The sequence below is a fragment of the Sturnus vulgaris genome, chromosome 7 (genome assembly GCF_052056855.1).
Source record: "Sturnus vulgaris isolate bStuVul1 chromosome 7, bStuVul1.hap1, whole genome shotgun sequence".
NCBI lineage: Eukaryota > Metazoa > Chordata > Aves > Passeriformes > Sturnidae > Sturnus > Sturnus vulgaris.
This window is the reverse complement of record NC_142249.1, coordinates 17,015,662-17,035,052: the sequence shown is the minus strand read 5'-3', so window position 1 is coordinate 17,035,052 and position 19,391 is coordinate 17,015,662. Positions and strand designations below refer to the sequence as shown.

The following is a 19,391-nucleotide window of genomic DNA, read 5'->3' as shown; positions in this document are numbered from 1 at the left end:
CATAGTGCAAATTATATTTAACAGATGCAGCATGTTTTTACACTGAGAATTCATGGGCTAATGCTGTAGCTGGAGTAGTGTTGCATTTGCATTACATTTATTGAGAACTTATGAGGGCCACTGCTTTTAGTGTCACAGTACATGAAGATATTTTGTGGTAGCTGACTATTCTTCATTATAATGTTGAATGCATATTGAATGTGTATCCGAGAGCATTTTGTCACCTCTAGGGAATTTTGTCATGGTTTTCTTGCTGTCATAAACTCTGAGTTAGATTAAGATTAGTAGGGTTTAGTTAACACTTCTGACTTGTCAGCAGAATACCACGTTTTGTCATCTTGAGGAAAATGTATGAACAATAAATAAGATATGCCTTTTTCCAAGAACAGTGAACAGTTGACTGTACTGGCAAACTAATTAATAAGGAAATATTGTTGGAGCTACACTGTACATATCCTCTGTGCATATCTATACAATCACTTGCTGAGACTAATGTTAAATTCAGACACATTAGTTAATTATGCTATATGAGTAGTTCTAGGATACTTCAGTTTGTCCTTTTTGCCCAGTAATGGGTACTTGTACTCCAGAGTGTTTGTCTCTGGACTAAGCTGGGGAAGTGAGCAGGTATCTCTGATTTTTGAATTGATTTGAAGTGGATGTAAATCACTTCTAGAAATCTTGTGAGTATATTACACCTTACCACAAAAAGCTTTGTTTGAATAACAGAATCCAGAATCGATTAAATTGGAAAAGTCCTCTGAGGTCATCGAGTCCAACCTGTGACCAAACACCATCTTGTTAACTAGACTATGGTGGCACTAAGTGCCATATCCAGTCTGCCCTTAAACACCTCCAGGGACTGTCTTATGCTGTCTTTGCTTGTGAGAAGGAAGGGAAAAAAGGGGACTTTGAACACTTTAAAGACAGACTTAGTACTGATGTATGTGTAGAGTTATTTTAAAAAACAAAATAAATTTGTAGTGTTTTTTTAACTGCATGGAGTTGAAATCTTGCTAGGAAGATGATTAAAACAGAGATGTGTATAATCTTAGTCTTCTCTTACTGCTTGCTGCAAGTAACTTTAGAAATCAGAGAAATGTTTTTCCTGTTTTTCAAATATATTTAGCAGAAGATTCTTCCTAAGTTTTTGTATCCTTCAGTTTCCAGTGTTTATGTGGGGGAGGAGGAAGGAAATGTGAAAAGTGTACTTTCAGAACAAGAGCTGACAGGGATGGCCCCTGTGTAAGTGGCCTGTGAGACATTCTGGTTGGTTTGTGAGTTATCCTGTATGCTGAGTAAATTTTTGCTATAGTTGAAGGGATTTTATTTATGGTGATGTTTTACCTGCCTTTTCTCTTGATTCAGGATATGATCAACTGTATTGGTGGAATGAATGTGCTGTTTCCATTGCTGGAGCAGATCAGCTTTCTTGGTGGACAGATACCTGGGAAGTCTGAAGGAGGAACTCTGCCTCCAGAGCTAGTAACTCCTGTAGAGGGTGACTGGGTGGTGTTTTCATCCCCAAAGGCATCAGGTGGGAAAGTGAAGCTGAAGTGTACTAATTTTTAAGCTTTGTTTTACAAGTCCTTTTTTGAATGACAGAAAGCTTTTTATTATGTACTGGATTTTCCAGAGCATCTATATAAAGCTGTAAGGCTCTTTCTGTACCTAGATATCTGACATGGATACTGAGTACCAGGGGCTCAGCACTATATAAAAATTAATATATTTCAAGTATACATATATTTAATAGCATTCTTTTTCTTTTCATGATTTACTGTTATGGGTGCCAAGGTATGACATTGTTTTAATTTCTGTTTTGATTATTTTGAGAAATTATGTTTGATGTAAAACCTACTAATACCAACAGGAGAAGCTTTCCTACAGTTTGAGTGCTGGGTCACACAGCCACATGGGGACAGCAGCATCAGAACTGTGCTATTTAGCCTTTAGCCAAACTTGTATTTTCTTAATAAAATGTTTAGGCTCCTACTTCTTCCACACATAGTCACATTTTGGATTAAAATAAAAAGCAACTGAAAGGATGCATTAAGAATAAATTTAAAAAAAAACTTTGCTAGTATTGAGAATTAACTTTGACCTTACAAAAACCACTGAGAAATCATCCTTTCATTGCAAGGGAAAACACTACTTTTTTCTGTGTGTTTCAAGGATGAAATGGTGGAGTAAAGTAAAAAAATAGATCTTCTCTTCTCTGTCTCTAATTTTTTTGCATACCATGGCTAGAAAGTGTCAGTTTGAAACTACAGAGGGAAAATAACTGCAGCGTATGCAAAAATTTTAACAAAGAAGTTTGTAACCTAGAGCCATGGATGAAGAAACTGAGGTCAGGACCGGAATCACTTTTTCTGGAGAGGCATGGAATGGCTGTGATTCTGCACAGAAAAAATTCTAAAGACAGGCTACAGCTAAGGAACAGGAGTTGAGAAGTTCAGGAAATAGTGAAGAATATCAGCACTTGATTTTATTTTTTTCCTCCTCTGTTTTTATGCAGTGACCTAATGATAAATCATAAGACTTTTGCTACTGTTGTTCTGTTCTGCAGAAGCACGTCTGGAGAAGAACATAGTTGCGACTTTCATCTTGATGATAAAACACTTTATTCAGGGACATCATGTTAATCAGGAAAATCTCATTCACTCCCATGGAGTTGCCACCCTAGGAGCCTTGTTACAGAAGGTGAGCAAATTTGAGACACATCTTTTAGAAATTACTTTTATGAATGAGGTCCTGATTCTTTTGAAACATAGCCAGAATGCCAAGGTCTTTAAAGGCCTCCTAAGTATTTTGTTTCTTGTGTTTCTGAAAGAAAAAGGTCTGAGAAGTTGGTCTTTAACTGCAAAGTGAAATACAATGTTTAATTTTTTTTCAAGTTCTGCTTTTTTTTATACTGTTGTTTGGTTATTCAAATGAGACTACTTTTGTGTTTATTGTATAGCTTTAATGGAATAGACATTGCTGTAGAAGATAAAATAAACTTCCATTTTTTAAAATCAAATTTTATTAGGACATTCAGTATTTTGAATGCTAACATCTATTGCTATTTTGCTTGCTATTTTGCAAGGTGCCAAGAATCTTAATGGACGTGAACGTCCTGATGGCTGTGCAGTTGTTGATAGAACAAGTCTCAGTAGAAAAGAACACGCAGCTTTTGCAACAGATGTATCACCACTTACTTTTTGACTTCAGCATCTGGAACAGTGGTGACTTTCCCTTCAGAATCGGTGAGCTCTTGGCCTTGGGCAACTGTGTGAAGACACGAGACTCTTCATGTGGCAAATCTTCATCTTGGTTCTAAAAGAAAGCTTTATGTTGTAGGACACATACAGTATCTTTCTACAATCATCAAAGACAGTAGAAGACTCTTCAGAAAGAAGTATGGTGTGCAGTTTCTTCTGGACACACTCAGGATTTATTATGGGTATGAGTTTTACTAATTCTGACTCCTCATTTATTGTATGTGGCTCTTGGGGTTCTTTGTCATCATTCCAATGAGAAAATTAATGAATAAAACTGCAGGCTGGATTTTGGTGGTTGATTTAATTTACAAAATTGCATTGATTTTTTTTTTTTTTTTCCATTTGACTTACTACTTTTCCTTGCCTTGAATGTTTATGCTAAGATTACATGAAATTTGTCAGTGACACCATGAGTGCTTGTAAAAGTAATTTTACAAAATTGTAGGATTTGTGTTTAACAATGCAAATTAAATTGTAGATCATTACCATTATACCAAGTTTAGCATTTTAAGTTCTTTTAAATGCTTGTACAATTTGAAGTAGGACTTCTTTAGAAATTTAAAATTTTAACCTTCAGTGCTGATGATTTATATCTGCTTATGAGTATAGTTATGTGCTTGAGGAATATTGGCTAGAGACTTTGCTGTTTCCTGTGGGAGGTGAGAACCTGCAATCCTGACCTATATCTAGATCAGTACAAGTCTACATTTCAGGGCTTTTATAGACTTGCAAAATCTGATCTGCTTATTACTATTTACTTGCTTGAGTTCAGTAAAAATTGAAAATTTGTGCATGATGCCTGGGGTAGATGAAACACTACCAAACTGGCACCATCAAACTGCTATTAATGAGCCATGAAGAACTTCCTTAGGTTGCTTTTCTGATCTGTTGGCATACAGGACTGGTTGTAAAGACAGTGATTTGGCTCCTGATGACCTGAGAACAATCCGGACATCCCTGTATGGACTGATCAAATATTTCCTGAGCAAAGGTGGAACACATGAAGAAATTCAGAGCATTGTGGGATACATAGCTGCCACCAGTGATGAGGAGCAGGTATGCAACACGGCATAAATTAACAGTTTGAACTGGACTTGTTTTGGTTTTGCATCTTGGCATTTAGAAATCTTGTCTGGGTGAACAAAGAAGAAAATGACCACAAGCAAAACGTTAACTGATGTGTGGTTCTGTTTAGGTGCAGATAAGATAAGGATGTGCCATTAGAAAAGTTATCCTAGTTTACAAAACCAAATGGATTGACCTTCAACTGACCAGGAGTTGTGATGATGTAGTTTCTATTTTGTAGCATCAGCAGCATTTGAACTTGCTTTATGTCTCTGCTTAATTTGATAAGGTGTTCTGTAGAGGGAAAAATGTACTAAAAATTGTTTAAATGCAGTAATACTGAGCAACAAAATGTCTATTAACCAGCAAAGGTAAAACTTTAAAACCAAGAAAATGTTCCTAAAACAAAGCATGAAATCTGAATGAACTGGGTATTAATTTGGTTGTCTTAATTTTGTAGCTCTGTGGAATTTTGGACGTTCTCTTCAGCCTACTTCATTCCAGTCCAACCCCAGACCAGCTTTTTTTATTGCTCTTTGAACCAGGGAATGCTGATATTCTTTATGCTCTTTTATTGCATCAAAGATATTCTGACAGGCTTAGAGAACTTGTGTTCAAGGTAATTAATTGAATTATATGTTCCTAAATTAATCAGTTGAACATATATTTGTGTTTTTCATTGGTTTGGCAGAAGTGTATGTAATTACAAAGATACTAATCATCCAAGTTTGCTTTTTTCTTTTTTCTAATGTTAGCTAGATGGCATTGTCACAAAGGAATTAGTGTTCTCTTAAAGTATTGGGATCTTTAAAAAAAAATCCATATTGTTTGAGTTAGTTTACCAAACAAACTTTAAAAACTGTGAACCAGCATGCTATATCATACATAAGTTTGAGAGGTCTAGATGCCTTTTTGTGTTGAATTTGTGTTTGTGTTTACTTTTCCTTACAGATCGTGGAAGAGATGCTGAAATGTACCAAAGTTTATGAACGGAGCAAGCACCGTATGAGACTCAGAGAAGTGGGGTACTCTGGGCTAGGACTCCTTCTGAATGAATCATCACTTACTGTTTCTCTTATTAAAAACCTTCTTAACCAAGTTCTGTATGCAGGTAATTGGCAAGTGCTGTGTCTGACATTAGTGCACTTCTGCTCCTCAGAGGCACACATACCTGGTTTTTGTTGAGAAAAGCCTTCTATTCAGGAAAGCTTGTTCTATTCAAAGTTCTTATTAGTCTCAGCTATAATTTTCTTAGTTTTCTGAAGTTTGTTACTTCTGCTATCCCTGGATGCTGTCATAACTTCCACAGCAATTTTTAAATATTTATCTGTTCCATTCTCCTGTGTGATATTGTTTATGGTGACTTTTTTCTTTCTTCCCTACAGATCCTGCTGTGAATTTTAAAGATCTTCTAGCTGTAGTGTATCTGGCTCATAGATCAGATATAAACATGAGAGTGATTATCTGTAGAAAGGTTAGTTGTCTTCTTTAGAACTATAATATGTCCTTCAAGCTGATAAACTGTACAGTGTGATAACTAAATTATTTCTTTAAAACACAGTGGCAGTATTTGTTGTTACTGTTTTCTTTAGCAGTGGTTTATTTTAAAAACTAAACACATCTATCACTCAAACTGTAGAATTGTGTACTCAAGTACTTTTAAAAGCCAAAACAAAAAGTGAAGCCTCTATCATGATTCTCAAATGACTTGTATTTTCTACAGGGTTGAAATAGTAGGCTCCTTGAATTACTGAGTTTTCTCAAAGCTTGTATCACTGGAATTAGTACTGAATGTAGCTGTGAGACACCATATAGTCATTAAGGTTTCCAAAAATGAAGAAGTGATATTATAATATACACTGTCAGTAAGCTATTAATGCTGCAATTTTATTAATTTTATCTATTTAATAATCTAATTCCTAATCAAGCATATTTTCTATTTGAGAAATTTTTTTTTAGACTATGGGTGAATGGGATTATTTATTGAGATAACTGGCTTTTGAAGGAATGCAGAAGAGTTGTTAAAATATGGAACTTACCAATATGGTTTGATAGCTTTTCTTTTCCCCTACTCCTGAGAATTTTTTACTTTTGTTTTTCTTTTTACTCGAATGTATTTTCTTTTAATAAGGAAAAATTACTTTGTGGCTTGTTTGCTTATTATTAGCCAATTTTGGCTCTTTATATAAGAATATAAGAAAAGTAAAGAAGTTGTTAGATTGTAAAATCTAATTGTTTAACTGAAAAGCCAGATGGATGCAGCTACAAGCTAAAATTAATATGTAGATATGGGATCTCTTTTATCCTTAGATTTTGCACCTCTTGCATTCTCAACTGGATGCAGCACAACAGATTTCTCAGCAGCTGGGCTGGCAGGACACTTTGGTTAGACTATTCCTGAAAGAAAACTCAGAGGTCCGAATTGGCTTTAAGGAGAGCAGGACTGATTCCTCCAGGGAAGAGGAAAAAAAGCCTCCTACTGAAGAGCTTCAGAAACATCAAGCTGATAAGACAGGGAGAGAGAAAGCTGACAGCTTTGGATCAGTTAATGGTCTGTTTGATCAGTGGAGTTTAGAAGACAACAAATCCCTGGACGTCCCTGCCCATTTCTCTGTTATGCCGCTGGAAGATGCATCCACAGCAGAGATGTCTTTTAGCTCGGAGGGCCGAGAATTGTGGCACAGTAATCCTTCACATCTCAGTTTAGATTTGTCCAGTGTTGACTCTTATGAATTGGCTGATGGTGGGAATCAGATGACAGACAGCCAGCCCAGCACTCCCTCACCCACAGAGAGCACAAAGCCCTTCTCCGAGCAGCCTGACAAAGAGCTGGGTGTTAGGAGTGATGTGGGCTTCACTGCTGAGCTTTCTCTATTGGAAAACGAAGGAGTAAGTAACTATGTGACTGGTTTCTCCAGCTGTTGGAAATTTCTTTGTTCTATCTCCCTAATGAATGATTATTACTCTTTTTTTGTTCCTCCTATCATCCAAAAGAAAAGCAAACAATATGGCTCTTTTATAGTGTGGATAGGGGTACTTCCTTTTGTAATGTGTTGTCTTTTTTGATTGTCCAATTGGGATAGCTTTGGTGTTTAAAAAAAAGAGCAAACAAACAAAAAAATAAAACCAACCTCCCCTCCCAACAACAAGAAAACACTAAAAACCCCTGCAAACTCTCCCCCCTCTATATTTCAACATCTTTCGTCATCCAGGGGAGGCATGGAGCAGACTTGGTGTGGAAAAATCAAGGGTGGCTAAAGGCAGCTTGTTTTACATCATACAAGCAAGCTACGGTCTCTTATATTTGTGTTTTCGTGAGCTTTTCATTTGGACTTTAGACTACAGAGTTTCAAATGTTGAAACATGAAACCATAGGGACTGTGATGAATAATAAATGTTTTGAAGGTTTTCTATACTAGAAGGGCTTTAAATATTTAACTTCTTTTGTAGGGGAGTGATAATGAACTCATACAGTTACTTACTGACATCCTACTGTGTATAATGTGGAAAGGTATTGAAAAATCTGATGATGATGCTTGGATTGAGAGAGGACAGGTGTTCTCTGCTCTCACCAAACTTGGGATGTCTAACGAGTTGCTGCGGCCTTCTGATGAGATAAAACTCAAGTGAGTGTACAGTTCATCCCTTTTGAGGATAAACATAAGTGAGGGACATGAGTGAAGCTGGGAAAGGGTGGGTGTTTCCCAACAAGATGTACTTTTCTCTGTTATCTCTTCACCTACTGTCAGAAATATATTCCAGTATCTATTTAGGAGTATCTTGTGGCCAGGAGGTTTTAAAACTATCACTGTTTTCATGAGTCTCTCAATCGCTTTTATTTCATTGGCTTATCAAGAAGATGGTAGTTATGTAACTGCAGACTAAGAGATTCAATTAAATACTTAATTGGATTTTTAAAAATCCACTTACACTTAGAACATGTAATACTTACTCTGGGATTTTGTTTTCCATGCAGCTTGCTGGAGAAGATGTTAGAATGGTCAGTCACTGATAACAGAGATTCAAAAGCTCTCCCTACACATGCTGAAAATGCCTTCAAACTCTTGCTAATTGTACAAGGTTTCCTGCAGGCGGAAGGACTAATTAATTCAAATTTATGGACAGAAAAGGTACAGTAACCGCAGAATGGAAGTACGTATATGGGCTGAAATGGTAACAGGAAAATTGTTGCTTTGGACCCTGCCACCCTTCTAGTCATATGTTTTTAAACCACAGATATTACAGAGTAAGGATTTATAGTAGAATGTTAGCCCCTTCATGAATAAAAATGTGAATATTTACCACAGGGAATATAGTTAATTTTGCAAATTAAATAGGCGTGTAAGTGGTCACTTTACTGAGAATCCAGGTTTCTTCAGACTGGAGAAATACTTGGCAAATGTAAAAGCTAATAAAAACCAACGGCAGTTGTAGCCTAAGCAGACTTTACACTGTTTATCAGCATTTGTGACTCTCTGAGCGTCCTGAGTGAAAGACCAGCCAAAACTCTGTTCTTGGTTGCAAGTTGGGAAATGTCACTTCTGGGTTTTGACCCGTATTGGAGTTTCAACATGTATAATTTATCTCAATTTACGTAATCTCTGGCACTGGTCATGCTTCCTTCACAGTCTGAGTTGTCATTGCTTTTCAGCTTTTCTAAGCAAAAGGAGAAAGGGATTATGTGGAAACCATCATTATTTCGATAGAAATCCCTAAAAATATTTTTAAAGGCTACTTTCTTTAAGAAAAAAGTGTAATGTCAGGATTAACACAGTAATTCCTATGCTGTTCTCCAAATGCCTGCTTATAAGTAAACATAGCTTAAAGCTTTAAATTGCTTGTTTTAACAAAGTTTCTTCTTGTTAAAAGCTTTGCCTTCTGTTGGGAAACTGACAAAGAAATGAGAGCTGAAATTTAGAGTGATGAGAGTTGTGTCTCTTCCCAACTTCGAATTGCAAATAACAGTACTTTCATAAATTATCTTCCACTGTGCCCAGGGAGACTTCAAACACTATAATATCCTAAATGGAATATTTCAGTCAGAATTTGAGTAGCTTATTAGGGAATATACCAAGATGTATTAAACACATCCGGATAGCAAAATGTGCCGTTTCCCTTGGGAACACCCACCTTTCACAAGGCTTCTGTCACTTTTGCTATCTAAATACTGACAGAAAGAAGTGCCTCTTAGAGTGGACCCTTTTAAATTTCTAAGGATATTAACTTAAGGAGTTAATTTATAGGAAAAACAATAAGCATATATATATACTCTCTCTCTATACACACACACGCTTATATATATGCTTTATTTAAAGGAGATGCTTGACTTAACATACTGGGCTAGGTAGATTTTTGTTGTGGGAAATTTCTTTAAATTACTGGTTTAACTGCAGTATTCTGGGATGATTTTCTGGGTTTGGTTAAGTTACAAATATGAACACAGCTTCTTCTTCAGGTCTTTGAAATTATTGTGTCTCCAGCTAGAGTAGTTAGTGTTGCTTTTATTTGAATTTATTTTATTTATTTTAATTTTATGCAATTTTTCTGTTTCTGTAATAGCTCTTGGAAGAACTAGTGACTCTCATGGATAGCCTGTCAGTCTGGTACTCTGCTGGCCTAGAAGCAATTAGGCTTTCACAGGTGCAAGTCCAGCTGCTCCTTGGATTCATTGCACAAGACAACTTACAGGTTTGTTGCAAATGCTTGCAAGTGATACTTGAATTTTAAGGGTACATTTGATGTAACTGGTGTGGTTTATGGGAGAGCTGCTCATGCCACTGAGCAGACCTGTGGCAGTCTCTCATCTTTCTGTTGGGAAGATGTTTTATTGGTTCTTAACTTTTGCAGGTTTACTCTATAGTCCTGTCAATGTGCACCTCCAGAGCACAAGAAAGAGGTGGCTTCCATTTGAGTTTGGGAATAGGCAGGCAGGAGTGGCAGGGAAATAAAGGGTTCTCAAGGAGGATCACATTCATTTTTTGCTGTTTGTTTTTATAGGTCTGTGCTATGGCAGCAGCCAAACTAAACACCCTCCTTCAGACCAAAATAATTGAGAGCCAGCCTGAGGCATGCTATCTCCTGGGGAAGTTGGAAGGCATTTTGAGTAGGTCAATTGAAGAGAAAACAGAAACTTACTCATTTTTGATTCCCCTTGTTCGGACATTGGTATCCAAGATTTATGAACTTCTCTTTATGAACCTGCACCTTCCTTCATTGCCTCCTACCAATGGCAGCCCATCTTTCTTTGAGGACTTTCAAGAATACTGCAGATCTGATGAGTGGCAAGCTTATATTGACAAATATGTAAGTAGTAAATTGTTTTTGTATCATTTCCTCCCTCTTTTCAGCTGTGAAAGCAGAGGAACCCATTCAGAAATCATATGGTACTTTTTATTTTGCTTTGGTGGAACCAGATTATTCCCAATATGAAGCAATATGAAGAGAATTCATTCAGACATGATAATGAGCAGATGGCACTTTATTGGAAGGATTGTTATGAAGCATTTATGGTGAACATGCACAAGCGGGACCGGGAAAGAGGAGAAAGTAAGCTTAAATTTCAGGTAAGGTTTTCAGTGAGTGCAAGGTTGTCTTAAAAGAACTCTCTCAAGAGTTGCCTTCTAAAAGATGGAGTAAATGAATTCCAGGATGATCCAGTTCAAGTAGTTGTAAACAAGTTAATTGTATTAAGATTTTATGGGCAGTGGGACTATATGCACTTCTAGGATATGCTTTCTAATTCTGCTCTGTCTATTGAGAGTCGTACATGCAATCAAAGTTATTTCAGTAGGCCTTCCTTTTTGTAGAGCAAGATAGAAATATGCTCAGCCATGAGCTTTATCCTCTTTGATCTGTATTTTGAATTATTAAATTAAGACCTGTTTTCTGCTATTGTTTGGGTTTTTTTCTTTAACCCTATTTCAATACAATTAAAATATTTAAAACACAGTTCTTAGTTCTTATTTAATGTGTGGAAAAATTGCTTCTAAACTGACCTTTCAATATAAGGTCCAGATTGAGTTTCAGCATTAGAGCTAACTGGTAATTACAGGAAATACTATAGTGAAGTTACATATCTCTTTGCTTTCTTAATAACAAAATTTGTAGGTCTATTTTATTCAAGTAGCTAAAGGAAAAACACAAGAGTCACATTCTAGAATACCAGAATTTAAGAAAAATCCTACCTATTATAGTAGGATTTCTAATACTGACTGCTTTTCTAACAATGGAAATTTGCTCTAGTGTGGATTCAGTGTTGATAATACTTTCTTCACATCTTTAAATCAAAGTCTGGCACTATTTCTTCCAGGTCTGAGCTTTTTAAAATTTCTCTCCTAAGTATTGCCTTAAAATTTCAGAATGTTTTATCACTAAACCTTTTCCATTATGAGAATTCTTGGGAAACTGTTTTCCAAGGTCAGAGTTAATTCAGTGCTAGACCTATTTGCAATGGTCTTTCAGGAGCATTTTGTGGAACCGTTCAGCAGGAAGGCTCGGCAGGAAAATCTGCGGTACAACAGCATGCTCAAACAGCTCAGCAGTCAACACACAGCCACACTGAGGCAGTGGAGAGCAGCCCAGCTTTACTTGTTCTCTGAGCGTGGGCCTTGGGCTGAAAGGTGAGACTGGAGTTCCTAAGCTGCTCGTGATACTTAAAGGGAATTTGCTCAAATGGCTGTTTCATTTGATTAAAACCAGGTCAGATTGGCTGCAGTGACCATGCTTGAGATGTACAGTCTCGAGTAACAGGACAAGAGAAAATGGCCTCAAGTTGTGTCAGTAGAAATAATTTTGGGGTGATTGTGGTGGTGGTAGGTTGTCAGTTGGACTTGATGATCTTGAACATCTCTTCCAACCTTGCTAATTCTCTGAAAATAAATACTGTTTACAAAATAGTGTGATGATCAGGGCTGCAATGTGAAACAAAAGCAATAAACTGCATTTTAATATTTTTTTACAATGTACAAGTGGATGACCAGTGTTTTTCTAAATATGCACTCTTTTGTAATCAATTAACTCCTGTAGGTCTTTATTCAGATTGTTTTTATGAATAATCTTGTTTTCCTAGGAAAAAGCGTCCTGTTCACTGGAAACTTTCAAATGTGGAAAATTTTTCACGTATGAGACTAAAACTAGTGCAGAATTACAACTTCAACTCTCATCAGGATGCTAGTGACCTGAGAGATAATTTAGGTAAAGTTGTCTTTTCTATCGCACTTGAGTTCTTAACAAAGAAAAATACCTACTTTCCTCTTTGTGTTTAATAAGGTGTATATGCTATATACTTAAATCTTGATTTTTCTTTATTTCATCTATAATAAAATCTATAATATGAGAGTGGTTCTTTGACTGGAAGCAGCATGCTACTGAGTAGAAACTTGAAGTATTTGAAACTTCCTACTGAGTAGAATTTTTTAGCCCTGGTTCATTGAAATGTGGGGTTTTGTTGTGCAGTAAATAAAAGTTAACTCCTTTGTCATACAGCTTTCTAGTATGAGATTATTTCTTCAAGAAAGAAGCCAAGAGATCAGAGTGAGCAGTGTTCATACAAAGCCTTGTAGAACCTGACTGAAATGTGTAGATATGAGGTGCTTTGTTTCAGAAGTGTGCCAAACTGCTGAGTTAGGGGTGTAGCCGTTAAGTTCAGTGCATTGGGTATCAAGCAAAAAAAAAACCCTGAAACACTCTTGTAAAACCACATAACCAAAAAGCAAATGCAGTGCATTTCTGTTAAATCTGCATGCTTTAGCAATGTCTGGAAAAATATTGCAAAATATTTTATTGTAAGTGTCCACATCAGAATTTAAGTTAAATTTTTCTTATATGTTGTGTTCCCTTTCTGCTGTCATAATTTTCAGTGTAGCTCGAGGACTGGATTTGGTGTTCTCCTTTACCACAAAAATATTTAAGAAACATGGTTGCTTCTTACTTGGTTAAAACCAACACTCAGCTGTAGAAGACAGGCTTAGTAGGTTAGATTTCTAGAAGTATTGCAGCAGAAAAAGTTCTGAGCTGTTATATCTATTTATGCTAGGTGTGCACCAGACACAGCCCTCTAGTGAGTCTCTGCTTTTGGAGGTGGTCAAGCAGGTGAAAGTGAGTGACTTGGAAGATGATATTCTGGAACTACCAGAAGAAGACACAGCAGCCAGTTCCAATTTGTAAGTAGAACAAAGTAAAAGATTGCCTAGCACAGAAAAAAATGACATAAGGAGCGACAAACTACTTTGGGAATTGAATAGCATGCAAAGTTTCCCTCTTTCTTTGTCTGGCCTTAATAACTCATCCAGGGCAGTTTTGATCAGCAAAGTTAGTGTTGGATTTATTGTTGTCACCACTGAGACAAGAAAAGCCCCAAGGAAAAGAAGGCAGAGCAGATGTTTGTGAGAATCCATTAGTAATTCACTGCTCGTAGGTGGACTGAAGCTACAGAATTGTTGAGGCTTTTCTACTGTCTGTTAACTATAATTCTCAAGAGACAGTCTGTCCTGTAGGGACATGGAGTAGACTGGAGCTGCCTCTTGTCCATAGTTGCCGTGGTCACTTGCTTCACTGTCAGCTGCATGGCATGAAAATTTGTGTGGTTGGCATTTATGTGCTGGAGAGTGCCTTGTGTTTGAAAGCATTCCAGAGGCAAGGCCTGCTGTGCTTGCTTCACTTGTGTGACTGCAACCAAAAGAATGGGCAGGAGAGAGAGCAGGAGAAGGGAAGTTGAGGGAGGATAGCAAATGCTTTGTTTCAGTAATTGGACATGTCATGTTGTGCATGCATCCATGTGTGTCTGTGCTGCTAAGTCCAGTATAGAGTTGGCACTCTGAGTGGTACTGATATGTTTTGTGCTTGAAAGGTTATTAAATGCTTGCTGTAGATTATAGTAAAATAACCCTGAAGGTAATTTTAGTCACGTCAGCTGGAACTCAGCTCTGCTCTGGGCCAGAGAACTTAAGCACCTAACAATTAAATAAGAAAGGGAAATATGCAGCCTGATGTTTTAGTACTTCAGATGATGTCAAGTCCATTGTGCCTGAGACGAAAATATCAAGACTGAAGAGCGATGCTGTGAAATGATGTTTGTGGTCTACTCTGAAACACCCAAGACTTCTGATGAAAGCAGCTTTACATAATTTTCATGTTGCAGTTTTAATGCCATTCAAATTTGATTATTTTCTCAACTGTACTCTTACCAAGGACCTAAGCAGCAGTATAATCTACCCAACCCTGTAACACTTAGTGGTGTTTTTACAGGGATGAGAAGGATGAGGAAAGTCAGAAAGAAAAGCTAATATTGTCTGAAGATTGTGAACTCATTACAATAATTGACGTGATACCAGGCAGGCTGGAAGTCACTACCCAGCACATCTATTTCTTTGATGGTAGCATTGAGAAAGAGGAAGGTAAGCATGATCAATATCTCTTTATTTTCAGTGTAGTTCAGCATTCTGCTTTTAGTAGACTGAGTTTATGTTTAGAAAATTAGTGTCAAAGTAATTGTAAAGAGACAAGTTGTTCTGTACTAAAAAATAGTATTGCACTGGATGGTTAGTGGCTGACTGATCCCTTCAGAATCAAGAATCTGGAACTGTACTTTCTGAGCTGGTAAATTGATTAATTATTCTTAGTATTTCTTAAAAATAACTTACTGAAAAACCTGCTGACTAAAAAAGTTACTACCTCTAATTTGCTTTTTAAATGGCACCTCTCTGTTCTTGCTGACAAATAATGTTTTACTCATGCATTGATTAAAAAGTAGTAGTACGTAAGCATTATCATCCATATTAATTTAGGGAACTCTAACAGAACATATACAGCTGGCTATAAAAACACTGAAGTGAAGTGTTGGACAAATAATAGTAAAATTTTCCAAATCAGTATACCAAAATGTTCAGCCTTTGGGATATCGAAACACAAAAGTTTGTTTGAGCCTTTTAAGAAAGCAGGAGGAGTTGGTTCATACTTTTTGTCAATGTAATGCATTTATATTATGTCTTTAATCAGAAAGCAAAAGCAAATTCTACATTCTATCAGATATTTCTTCATTTCTTTCAGCACAACAATATCTGAAGTTGATATTTTCCTAGCAAAATGGTTAATCAAACCAGTATAAGACTTTCTTTTCTAGGAATAACTCTGAGGTCGTTGGAGCTGGTACTGCACTGTATCTATGTGAAAAGTGTTTTTTTTCATATATATTCCAACTGAATAAACAGAGTATTCTTCCTAGGGGTAGGTTTTGATTTCAAATGGCACCTTTCTCAAATTCAAGAGATCCATTTGCGTCGGTACAACCTGAGGAGGTCAGCTCTGGAGATCTTCCTTACGGATCAAACCAACTATTTCCTCAACTTCAATAAGGAGGTATGGGTTTCCTAAATTTCATGGACTTTATATAATGAGCACAAGGCTAAGTTTAAGATCAGTGACTGTATTTGAGTCTGGTGCCTTTCTTAATACTGTAACACTAATAGCAAAAGGTTTGCTTTTCATAGTCATCATGGAAAACTAGACTGCAGTCTGGCATCTAGAAGCTAATTAATTGTGAACACAGATAAAACAAGATCCTCCTTTTTCCTCTCTCTCTCTTTCTGTTATGCAGAATGATTACTACTAATGTGATTTTAGTTAAATAATCTAAATGTTTTGAAGCCCATCTTTTTAAAGATTGAACAAATTAATTGCAAATCAAAGGGGACTTTCTTTTTTACAGCAAGATTGGAAATCTTTGATATTCCATGGTTAAGGAGTAGTGAACTTTTTTCTTCTCTGGGTAATATTGGTGATGCTTTTTATGAGGGACTAAGATAATTTTCAGAACTTAGGGTGAGCTACTTACTAGTAGGTCAGTTTATGAAGTCTTAGCTCTTAGAAAATGTTGTGTGGTTTGGTTTTGATGTGAAGGATGTCATAGCTGTCCATGTCCAGATGTTTTAAACAGCAAGAGATTGAAGTACTTGAAAGTCTGTGTCCTATTAATTTCACATCTTAATTAGCAGATAAGTTGCTTAATTGTCAACTTCAGTCTCCAGAATATTGTTTTATTAGTGCTGTTTTCTAACAGGTACGAAACAAAGTATACAGTCGGATATTGTCACTGCGTTCTCCAAACATTTCTGGGACCAGATCTCCACAGGAACTTTTCAAAGCATCAGGTTTGATGCAGGTACGAGACCTCAGCTAAATGTTCTAAGGAATTCCTCTGCTTTTTGAAGGTTTTTGGATGGCAGCTCCAAGTTCTGTACCCTCGGCCTGGCCCCTGAACTTTCACATGCATATTTTTAGGATGGTTTGTGTTTACAGTCAGGTAAATGGGTATTGCCAGGCTCTGTTGATTTGGTTGACAGGCATTTTAACATGAATATAAGACACGGCAGATTTGCTTCTGTTTTAGCTATGATCTTGAGTGCCATTTTGAGACTTTTCACTAGATATGCAAATAATTTTCCCTGCTATCTTTTCATGAAGGAACATTCAACAAAACTCACATGAAAATTAAGTGGGAATTAGTAGTATTGGGGAAAAAGGTAAAAATGTCCATATTGCCATAAACACAGATAAATTTTTAAATATAGAAAATGTATTTTTATCTTCCATCTCTTTATGCCAAAATTGTTTTCTCTGAGGGAGGAAGCTCTACAAATAACTTTAAAATTTTGGAAATACTTTGATGGTTCTTTGTTTTCCTAACAATAAAAACTATTGAGTTGTGTATTTACACAGAGAAAATATCATCTGTCATGACACATCTGCATCACTCTACAGAAAAATACCGAGCCTTTCTGACCACAGCTATGTCTGTTCTTTGGTTTAGAATATAATAATAGAGCAAACAAAGGTGCACAGACAATTTGGTTTACCAGTTGTTAACCTGTACTGTGAACCAATGGGAGAATAGTTTATAAATAAATTTTGATCTTAGTGCTCTAATGGATTTCCAAGTTCTGTTCTCCTTCATATCAATACCTGCATACTTGCCTTCTTTTTGTTTCTCTTATTTCCTATTTTTCTTTTCCTTTTTACCAAGGCTGCTAATTGTCTGCTGCTCTGTATTTGGAACAGTACTGTCATCAGTCAGGACCTGATTTCAATGAAACATAGCCCAATCAGCAAATCAAAGGGAAAATAAACTTTATTCTGAGAAATTGAATCTGGAGTTGCATACGATTTTTGTGGTCTTGTGCTTTTCACTTGCCAGTGCTATTCTCTGGCAAATAGATACTGACAAAACATGTAATTTGTGATAATTATATCTTTAATGTAGTGAATTCCATTTCCTTTCTTTCTCTTTCAGAAATGGGTGAATAGAGAAATATCCAACTTTGACTACCTTATTCAGCTGAACACCATGGCAGGACGAACTTACAATGACCTTGCTCAATATCCTGTGGTAATTAAAATGTTAATTTTTAAATTTTTGCCAAAGGTATGTGTGTTTTCTGTTTTGGAAGATGTATTTTTAATCTGTCTGATGTTTGACTTACTTTTTTTTAGTTTCCCTGGATTTTACGAGATTACACCTCAGAAGAATTGGACCTGAATAATCCTGCAGTATTTAGGGACCTGTCCAAACCCATAGGTGTGGTAAATGAGAAGAATGCTAAGATTGTGAAAGAGAAGTATGTATCTGAACACTTAGTTATATTTCTGTCTTTTCTAAGCCTCCAGGCTAATAATACATTTAAAAAATAAAGTTGTGACAGTGAAATTTTTTTAAGCTGGTTTTATGACATAATAGATGCATTTGCAAATGTGGTTGGTTTATTGTTCCTGCTGCATTCAGATTGTATTATATTGCACTCAGTTATATGGTGGTGAAAGGACAAAACTTACTGTTGTAAATTTTCAGTTCTTTCTCAGCTGTGGAGATAAAAACTGAAAGACTGTGGAAACAATTTAATGGCCCAACAGCTTGAAAAGGCATAAAGTGTCCCATGTCTGCTTCAAGATAAGGAATGAGAAATCATATTGCTGGGTTGAGCTGCCCATGCTAAGAGGCAGCATTGGTCCTAAATCTGTGCTTCCTCTTTTTTTCAAGCATAGATTATTATCTTTAAAGTAAAATATGTCTCAAGTGACTTTCGGCGAGTCCTCTGTAGGTACCAATGACAGGTGCTCACACCCACACAGCAGCGTAGTGATCCTTCCTTGTTTGCTAGTCTGGGGGGTGAGTGTGCAGTCATACCAGACTGCAGTCAGGTGTCTTCCAAAATCTTCTGAAATCTTGGAACATGGAGAATTTCCTTTGAATGATGAGGCGCTATCCTGACTGTAATGAAATGAGTTCTCTAGAAGTATGTTTAACTAGAATTTCTCTTACCAGCCTTGTGAGGCTGAGGAATCTATCAGCCAGATGGTGGCATGGTAGAGTGAGTTTGCCAGTAGAAAAGGAAATGGGCATGAGTGTGAAAAAGATCTCTTCTGCATCCTGCACAGTCAAACACATTTCCTAAATCTTAAAACCATTATAAAAACCATCATAAGGAAACCATCGTAAGTCTATTCACTAGTAAATATTCATTGTAGTGTTGTGGGGTCTGGTCTGTTGTATAAAGTCATCAGTCCTGTCTGCCCTTTGTCTAGTTTCTGACAGCTGATAGCAAATGCCTAGGGAAGAGTATAACAGGCATGCAAAGGCTTTGTCTGGTGTACATTTTGATCTTTCAGAAGTCTTTTTCCTAGGGGCTTTCTAAGTAAGATTTAGAATCTTTGTGTTTGATGGAACTCAATGTATTTTTCTCTTATAGATTGCTGTGGTCATTTCTTTTGAATCTTTACCTGGAATAAGCATAATCCACATGTAAATGAACTATAATGCTCAGTTGTATTTATAAAGATTCCTTTTATTAGGTACGAGAATTTTGAGGATCCTCTTGGGATGATTGACAAATTTCACTATGGGACACATTACTCAAATGCTGCTGGTGTCATGCATTACCTCATTCGGGTAGAGCCTTTCACAACACTTCATATCCAGCTTCAGAGTGGCAGGTATGCTGAGCAGACAAACAGCCCCTTCCTGCTTCTTCCTTCTCATTTTACTGAGGGAATCAACAAAGTCTAACCTGAGTT

At 36.6% G+C, this 19,391-nt stretch overlaps 1 protein-coding gene across 6 annotated transcripts in view; it reads left to right on the top strand.

The window, feature by feature from the left end:
* NBEAL1 (neurobeachin like 1) overlaps nt 1-19,391 on the top strand; it is a 79,723-nt gene that overhangs the window by 40,337 nt on the left and 19,995 nt on the right. For all 6 annotated transcript variants that reach the window (XR_015804809.1, XM_088167925.1, XM_088167924.1 and 3 more), the window contains 23 exons: nt 1,369-1,537; nt 2,570-2,703; nt 3,089-3,248; nt 3,343-3,445; nt 4,163-4,319; nt 4,789-4,947; nt 5,280-5,439; nt 5,714-5,802; nt 6,639-7,217; nt 7,779-7,954; nt 8,305-8,458; nt 9,888-10,016; nt 10,326-10,631; nt 10,742-10,891; nt 11,790-11,947; nt 12,397-12,521; nt 13,363-13,489; nt 14,574-14,722; nt 15,550-15,683; nt 16,384-16,485; nt 17,614-17,709; nt 17,814-17,938; nt 19,170-19,310. Coding sequence is in view for 5 of the 6 variants with exons in the window: in XM_088167925.1 (XP_088024051.1) it covers nt 1,369-1,537; nt 2,570-2,703; nt 3,089-3,248; nt 3,343-3,445; nt 4,163-4,319; nt 4,789-4,947; nt 5,280-5,439; nt 5,714-5,802; nt 6,639-7,217; nt 7,779-7,954; nt 8,305-8,458; nt 9,888-10,016; nt 10,326-10,631; nt 10,742-10,891; nt 11,790-11,947; nt 12,397-12,521; nt 13,363-13,489; nt 14,574-14,722; nt 15,550-15,683; nt 16,384-16,485; nt 17,614-17,709; nt 17,814-17,938; nt 19,170-19,310 (3,782 nt within the window). In the remaining variant the exon portion in view is untranslated. The remainder of the gene's footprint in view (nt 1-1,368; nt 1,538-2,569; nt 2,704-3,088; nt 3,249-3,342; nt 3,446-4,162; nt 4,320-4,788; nt 4,948-5,279; nt 5,440-5,713; nt 5,803-6,638; nt 7,218-7,778; nt 7,955-8,304; nt 8,459-9,887; nt 10,017-10,325; nt 10,632-10,741; nt 10,892-11,789; nt 11,948-12,396; nt 12,522-13,362; nt 13,490-14,573; nt 14,723-15,549; nt 15,684-16,383; nt 16,486-17,613; nt 17,710-17,813; nt 17,939-19,169; nt 19,311-19,391) is intronic.